This window comes from Quercus suber, unplaced genomic scaffold, assembly GCF_002906115.3.
Source record: "Quercus suber isolate HL8 unplaced genomic scaffold, Cork oak 2.0 scaffold_107, whole genome shotgun sequence".
Lineage (NCBI taxonomy): Eukaryota > Viridiplantae > Streptophyta > Magnoliopsida > Fagales > Fagaceae > Quercus > Quercus suber.
The window spans coordinates 665,110-674,033 of record NW_027069572.1 but is presented as its reverse complement, the minus strand read 5'-3'; the positions used below and the strand labels follow the sequence as shown (position 1 = coordinate 674,033).

The following is an 8,924-nucleotide window of genomic DNA, read 5'->3' as shown; positions in this document are numbered from 1 at the left end:
AAAAAACATATAAAATGGAACACATATTATGGCTGGAACAGTGTAGTCTATAGATTACTCACATACATAACTCATATCAAATTACAATAAAAACTCACATCAATAACTCACACACTCAAGTTCCAATAACTCATGCTTCTCAACATATAAATAAATAAATAAATAAATAAAGTTCCAACGACTGGCCTTGCAATTGCCATAAATGTTCAACGAGGTATGATTGGAGTTGAGACTAAATTTCTTAGTCTCTAATGCATTCATAACTTTGAATGTATGTCATAAATCCATCAACTTGTTTGCGTGACACTTGTATAGGAGGATTATCCACTCCATCAATTTGTTCATAATCCAAGTCTACCACTTCATTATCATCTTGCTCATCTTTAACAATCATGTTATAGAGAATTATGCATGCTTTCATGATCTCTTGGAGTGTTTCAAGATGGAAAAATCGTGCAAGTCCACGAACAATTGCGAAACGTACTTGAAACACTCTAAATGCACGTTTAACATCCTTCTAATACACCTCTTGGGATGTTACAAATAATTTTCGTTTTTGTCCTTGTGGAGCTAGGATTGTTTTTATAAATGTAGCCCACTTTGAATATATGCCATCAGTAAGGTAATATCTCACTGTGTAGTCATGACCATTGAGTAATTAACTACAAGAGCACATCCTTGTGCAAACTCGAAAAATATACGAGACCACTCTAACACATTAATGTCATTATTTGACCTAGGTAACTCAAAAAATGCATGCTATATCCAAAGATCATATGATGTTTCTACTTCCAAAATAATAGTAGGCTCATGAATATGATCACAATATTGACATTTCCATATAGTTTGACAATTTTTTCATTTCCAATGCATACAATCAATTGAACCTAAAATACTTGAAAAACCTTGGGGTTCGCCATTAGCTAACAATCTAACAATGTCTTCATTGTTTGACTTTCTCAAGTATTCTTCAGAGAAAACATCAACCATTGCAACAACAAATTTTTTCAAACTTTGTAATGTAGTGGTTTCTCCAATCTACACATATTCATCCATAAAATCACCTGATACTCCATACGCAAGCATTCTAAGCGCAGCAATTATCTTTTGTAAGGAAGATAGACCAAGTTTGTTGACACTATATCTTTATTGGACAAAGTAAAAGTCATGAACTTCTCCCTTAAATTGAATATGGAGAAAAAGAAAATGCCTCATTCGAGATTTCCTTCGAAATAAAGTGGGAGGAAATACTAGTAAGGGGGGCAAAGTTGTCAAGATAAAGCCTCTCATTGCCTGCCAAATTATTACATATGAAATAATGATGATGTTTACATTGTGATGTTGAACCCGTGACAATATCTTTGATTATCTCATCCTCATCTAAGTCATCAAAAAGCAACTTGCGAAAACATAGAGCAACCCATTGATGAACAATAAATTTGCTTCTCATATCAATCCAAATTTTTAAAATCATAATATTAAACACTAGTATAACATAAGCCAACAATGAGAAAAGAGTAATGTGCAAGGCAGATACAATGCTAAGAAAGCATTTGGATTTATACAATCATCTAGTTTAAGATTAAAGGCAAGTGAAATAAATTACTACCAAAATACATAAAAGCCTATCATAAGCTACTACCAAAATACATGAAGGCCTATTATAAGCTATTACCAAAATACATGAAAGCCTAATCTACATAACAAAAAAAATAAAAAATAAAAAAATAAAAAAGTTATACCAAAGCATCATCTACATATGCCAACATTTTCCTAATAGTACAAAATACATAAAGGCCTAAGCTACATCTAAATTAAGGTCAAACCCACTATTTACTTGAACTTCGTCTTGTCATGATTCTTTCTTAGAGTTGTTCATAAAAAAGTTTTTGTGCTCCAATCAAGGCCCTTATATCTTTCATCATGATTTTCTCCTCCTCTAACATATGGTGCATCTCAAGTTTTTCCTTCTCAATATCAACTTCTTCCTCTTCCAATCAAGTTCTCTCCTTATCCCTCAACTCTTCCAAGCGCAATTTTTCTGCATTGATACAATGACCCTCATTTTCTTGTTCTTGTGATTCCTCAATAAATTTCATTTTCTTGGCCAAATATTTTCCAACATCTTTTCCAATAGTTTTGTTCTTTCGGTTGGCCTTTTCGACCTTCCTACCAATTGGTCTCTCAAAATTGGAAGTGTCACTAAGTCCGGACCCATCATCCCTCTCGCCAATAGATGTTGAATATGAAGTTTGAGGTATAGATGTTCTCGATCTTTCCTTAGGATCACCCTACTTTGGTTGTTCTTTCAACATGAGTCAACAATGTTCAAGTTGAAAGAATCTACCATAGTTGTTTTTATACAAAGCCTTCTTGTTGACAATCTAAAAAAAATTAAAAGAAATATAACTTGATTAGTACCTTCAAACTATTGATGAATGGGTATGTTAACACTATTGCTATATAATTTATACCTTATCTTGTTCAGTTGTACCACTTTGATGAATTGCATTAACTTTAGCCATGCACCCACAAAACCTATTTGTCTCCTTGTTAATTGTTGCCCAACAACTTATTAGGGAAATAACAGTACGTGTGGTACCGAAGGTATTGTGCTCCATGAAGTATTCCCAAACTTTTTGATGAAATGTATTATGTGTTTGTTCATTACTATGTATGGCATCGACACTAGTATTGAGCCATGCCGACACTAAAAGTTGATCTTTCTCTACATTAAAATTACTACCCTATTTTACTCTCTTAGAAGAGGCATTCCCAACTTAAGGTGGAAAATCAAAAAATGACATAGGACTATTTTGAGATGTACCCAAAAGTAGCGAGTCAATATCAATATCCCCGTTTATGATACCGGTGTAATATGGCATGTCTCCTTGTGACTCCATAAATTAGCATCAGCAATATATGATGGTGCAAGAAAAACGCCAAGCTGATTACTCGTCCATATGGTCGTCCATAACAACATACAAAGTGGAGAATAAAGGGCTGATACGCTCGTCCCTCTCTTACCGTCCTCTTACACTCGTCCTTCATTCACTCGTCCAGTGAAGGACGTACTAGCAGTGAACCTCGTCCGTCTTTAGTGACGGACGACAGTGAACCTCGTCCGTCCTTAGTGATGGACGAGTGAGGTTCACCAAGAGTCATGACACTTCCAAAAGCCAAGAGTCATGTTGTTTGAATTAGAACACAAGTCCTGATGAGGTAACTCCCATGACAGTTATGGAAGTTACCATCTGAATCCTCCAAACTCTATGACGATAGGAGAAATAACTGTCAAGCTAACACTATATAAAGACTCTTCTACGCAGAGGTATGGACACTTTTTTGATTCTAGAGAAAAATTGGCGAAGTCTTTGAAGTGCTTTCTTTTCTACTTCAATCCATTAACTTTACCATCGGAGGATTCAAGACCGGCCTCCACCGGTCTTCTCTGATCTTCTTTGGTTTTTCAGGACTCACTCTTCAAGATCATCAACATCTGAAGACCTTTTAACCCACTGATTTCTAAAGACTTATCAGTTGGCGCCGTCTGTGGGGATAGTAAGAAATTTGTTGTCTTTTGAGCTTAGTTTATTAAGTTCTGTAATTTCTTTCTCCAATAAGGGGTTGAAATGGTTCAGACAAGATCTAAGGCTACTAGTCTAGGCCCTCAACAAAGCAGGGATGCTTCCAGTAACCCTCATCGTGACTGTCAATCAGCACCCACCATGCAACCATCTTCATTCCAACATATGCAATCCATGGCCGCTGCTATGGCGGAGTTAACTCGTTAGAACCAGGAGTTGGTCAGACAAATTGAGTTAAGGAAGCAGCATCATGAATGGAACACCGAAGAACGGGCCCAAAGTCAAGAAAAGGAAAGGAATGTTGAACCTGAAAACCAAGGGGTACCGCTTCACGGAGGGTACCTCATTTGGAAAGGGAAATGAATCAAATGAGAAGGGTTATGGACGAGATGAGGGAAAATATGAGGAAAACAAACCCTGTGGAAGACTTAGTTCACAGGACTGATTCCCCCTTTGTGGCTTCCATAATGCTCATCCTTTGCCACCTAAGTTCAAGATGCCTCCTTTAGATTCGTATGATGGGACGCGAGATCCTTTTGACCATATTGCCACCTTCAAAACTATTATGCATCTTCAAGGAGTTCCAGATGAAATAATGTGCAGAGTTTTTCCTACTACCCTCAAAGGACTTGCACGAGTGTAGTTCAGCAAAATACCTCCTAACACAGTGACGTCCTTCGAAGAGTTAAGTAAGTTGTTCGTTAACAATTTTATTGGAGGGCAGAGGTACAAACGATCTTCGTCTAGCTTGCAAACCATAGAGTAAGGGGAGAATGAAAGTTTGCGGTCGTTCATCACGCGGTTCAACAGGGATGCCTTGGCGGTGGACGAGGTGGATGATAAGCTCCTTCTGGCAGCATTTTATAATGGAGTTCATTCTAATTTGTTCATCCATAAGTTATATGAACAAGCGCCTCAAACCATGGCTGAACTAGTTCATTCAGCCTAGAACTTTATGAATGCAGATGATACTATCATAGCCAAGAAGAGGAAGAGAGTTGAGAAAGTTGAAGCCAACCCAATGCGTCAGTCGGAGCAAAGCCCTCGTCCTAAGAAGGGACGAATAGAAGATAAGAGGGATCGAGAGAAAAAAGCAGGTCCTTCAACGCGAAATCAACAGTACACCCCCTTGAACGTGCCACTTGAGCAAGTCCTTATACAAATCAAGGACGAGCCTTTTTTGAAATGGCCAGAAAAGATGAAGGGAGATCCCAACAAGCGCAATAGGAATAAGTATTGTCGCTTCCATAGGGATCATGGGCATGATACGGACGAATGCTTTGATTTGAAGCAGCAGATTGAGAATCTTATTAAGCAAGGAAAGTTGAGAAATTTCCTTGGACAAGACCACAAGGACGAGAAATTGAAAGGGAAGGTAGAGGAATCATCACGTCCACCGCTCGGAGAAATAAGGATCATCCTAGGGGGAAGTCCTACAGGACAGTCGTCCAAGTCAAAGAAAGCATACTTGAAAGCAGTACAGAACGTTCAACTCTCTGGACGATTACCGAGCGAGAGAACTACGGATGAGCAGGCGATCACCTTCACGGACGAGGATGCAGAGAGAATTCACCATCCTCATGACGATGCTATTGTCATCACCCTCCTTATTGCTGACTACAAGACTAGAAGGGTGTTGATAGATAACGGAAGCTCGGCTGATATTTTGTATTATCCAGCCTTTCAGCAGATGAGATTAGGACGAGATCGGCTCCGACAAGCAAGCTCCCCCCTAGTGGGTTTTGGTGGAATGAAGGTACAACCTGTGGGCAGTATTTCATTGCCAGTGACAGTGGGAGCATACCCGCAGTAAGTTACCAAGGAGGTGAACTTCCTTGTGGTAGATTGTTCATCCTCCTACAATGCCATAATTGGAAGGCCAACTTTAATAGTTGGAAAGCTGTAACATCCACTTATCACCTGTCGGTTAAGTTTCCAACAGAGCAAGGAATAGGACAAGTGCATGGAGACCAACTAGCAGCGAGAGAGTGTTACTTGGCAATGTTGGCCATGGACGAACAAGTCCAGGCCATGAGTATTGAAGAAAAGAGAGTTGTAGCAGAACCTGCTGAAGTGTTAGAAGATATTTCTTTAGATGAGACAAACCCGGAGAGATGCACCAGAATTGGGGCAGATCTAGAAGAAAAAAAATTAAAGAGGACCTCGTCCAGTTTTTGAGGAAAAATACTGATGTATTTACTTGGACTCATGAGGACATGCCAGGTATAGATCCTAGCGTCATCACCCACTGTCTAAATGTATGTCCTTCCTCAAAGCTAGTGTGACAAAAGAAAATGGTGTTTGCCCCGGAGAGAGACGATGCAATTAGAGACGAGGTTCAGAAGTTGATAACGAAAAAATTCATAAGGGAAGTATACTTTCCAGATTGGTTGGCCAATGTGGTGATGGTCAAAAAGGCGAACGGCAAATGGAGGATGTGTGTGGATTTTACTGATCTTAATAAAACCTGCCCCAAGGATAGTTATCTATTACCGCGCATTGACCAACTGGTGGACTTTACTGCAGGCCATAGATTACTCAACTTTATGGATGCTTTTTCAGGGTACAACCAAATAAGGATGAATGAGGCCGACCAAGAGAAGACATCCTTCGTCACTAGTCAAGGACTATTCTGTTATAAAGTAATGCCTTTCGGATTGAAAAATGTTGGAGCGACATACCAACGACTAGTCAACCATATGTTTCATCTATAGATTGGGCGAAATGTCGAAGTTTATGTGGATGACATGCTTGTGAAAACTCAGGACGAGGAAAGGCATCTAGACGACCTACAGGAGACGTTTGACACCCTAAGGCAGTATCACATGAAATTGAACCCAAGCAAATATGCTTTCGGAGTCTCATCGGGGAAATTTCTTGGTTTCATGGTTTCGCACAGAGGGATTGAGGCGAACCCGAAAAAAATAAAAGCAATTCTAGATATAAAGCCTTTTCAGAGTATCAAAGAAGTCCAATCTCTTACTGGACGAGTTGCTGCCCTTAACAGGTTTGTTTCTAAAGCTACTTACAAGTGCTTACCATTTTTCATGGTTCTAAAGAAAGCATTTGAGTGGACGAACGAGTGTTAGAGAGCCTTCGAAGACTTGAAAATGTACCTCGTTATGGCTCCGTTGCTGAGTCCGTCCGTGGCAGGAGAAGAGTTATTTTTATACCTGGCAATAACCCCGCATGCCGTAAGTTCGGCATTGATAAGAGAGGAAGGGAAAGTACAAAAGCCAGTATATTATACAAGCAGAGCATTGAGGGGAGTGGAAGAATGATATCCCCTAATGGAGAAGTTGACTTTCGCATTAATAACGGCCTCAAGAAAACTAAGGCATTACTTCCAGGCTCATATCATCAATGTCATGATGGACCACCCACTCAAAAAAGCAATGAACAAATTGGAGGCTGCAGGATGATTAATTCAATGGGCTGTCGAGCTTAGTGAATTCGACATAAGGTACCAACCCAAGCATTCTATAAAAGCTCAAGCACTGGCAGACTTCATTGCAGAGTTCACCCTAAGTCATGATGATGTAAGTAAAATAGAATGCAACCAGAAATGGATCATCCATGTAGATGGATCATCTACGCAGCACGCCGGAGGAATAGATGTGGTTTTGCAATCTCCAGAAGGTGATAAACTGAAATACAAAGTTCACCTGCAGTACCAAGCAACCAATAATGAAGTTGAGTATAAAGCTCTTCTCAAAGGGCTAGAATTGGCCAAATCCATGGAAGCTAAGTCAATACTCGTCTTGGGAGATTCTTAGCTAATCATGGGCCAAGTGAATGGGGTGTACGAGGCTAAGGAAGAATGAATGAGGAAGTATCTTAGCAGGGTTATGCGACTTACGAAAAAATTTAAGGAAACTAACTTCGTTCAAATCCTAAGGGAGGAGAACATGGAAGCAGATACATTAGCAAAAGAAGCTTCGGCAAGTGAAGCCGTCGACAAGTTTGATGAGATTCAGTACATGCCGAGTATAGACATCCCAGAAGTGCAACAGGTGTAGAGCGAAGGAAATTGGATGGCTCCCATTGTATCGTACTTGAAAGAGGGACGACTTCCAGAAGAAAAGGATGAAGCAAGAAAGCTGAAGGTAAGGTCAGCTAGGTATGTTCTTACGGATGAGATTCTATACAAAAGAGGCTTTTCCCAACCTTATCTCCGGTGTCTGGCTCCGGACGAAGCGAACTATATACTCAGGGAAATTTATGAGGGAGCATGTGGCAATCACTCAGGGGCCAGATCATTCGTCCACAAAGTCGTCCGTGCAGGATATTACTGGCCAAACATGGAAGCTGATGCTAAGGCCTATGTCAAGGTTTGCGATCAATGTCGACAGTTTAGTAACGTCCCTAGACAACCATCAGAATACCTAACCCCAATGACGACCTCATGACCCTTCGCGCAATGGGGACTAGACATCCTGGGTCCTTTCCCAATAGGTGTAAGGCAAATGAAATTTCTTGCAGTTGGTATCGACTATTTCACCAAGTGGGTGGAAGTAGAACCTTTAGCTAATATCACACAACAAAATGTCAAGAACTTTGTGTGGAAGAACATTGTGTGCAGGTTTGGCATGCCCAGGGTGCTGGTATCTGGTAACGGACGACAATTTGACAACGCACTTTTTAGAGATTTTTGCATACACTTTGAGATTCAGAATCATTACTCCTCACCCGCCCACCCACAAGCAAATGGACAAGTTGAAGTTGCAAACTGATCCTTGTTAAAAATAATCAAGACTCGGCTTGAAGGAGCAAAGGGAGTATGTCCAGATGAAGTACTAGGTGTTCTGTGGGCATATAGGATGACAATGAGAACTCCTACAGGAGAAACTCCTTTCAAGCTAGCCTATGGAACTGACGCAGTCATATCTGCAGAAGTGCACATGGCCAATCATAGAGTGGCAGCCTATCAGGATAAAGATAATGAGGAGCAACTCCGTTTAAACCTCGATCTAATAGACGAGGCGAGGATGGACGCTGAACGGAGGATGGCAAGATATAAAAACCTTATGGCTAGGCAATATGATGCGACGGTAAAGCCAAGGCGGTTTGACATAGGCGACCTCGTCTTGAAAATGGTCTCCTTAGCCACAAAGAATCCAGCTCATGGGAAATTGGGACCTAATTGGGAAGGCCCCTACAGAGTTGTCAATTGCAAGAGACAAGGATCCTATTACTTGGAGGCCTTAGATGGGAGGAAGTTGGAGCATCCTTGGAATGTGGAGCACCTGAGGAGATACTACCAGTAAAATGCCAGTTTAGATGAACATAACTTTGAACGAGTCTGGAGGCTGTCTATCTACATAAAAGACTTGTTTA

General features: G+C 40.4%; 1 protein-coding gene across 1 annotated transcript; it reads left to right on the top strand.

The window, feature by feature from the left end:
- Positions 1–4,542: 4,542 nt before the first annotated feature.
- On the top strand, positions 4,543–5,400 carry LOC136068285 (uncharacterized). The gene has a single exon (XM_065775218.1). The coding sequence runs from the start codon at positions 4,543–4,545 to the stop codon at positions 5,398–5,400; it is 858 nt and encodes a 285-aa protein (XP_065631290.1).
- Positions 5,401–8,924: the final 3,524 nt, after the last annotated feature.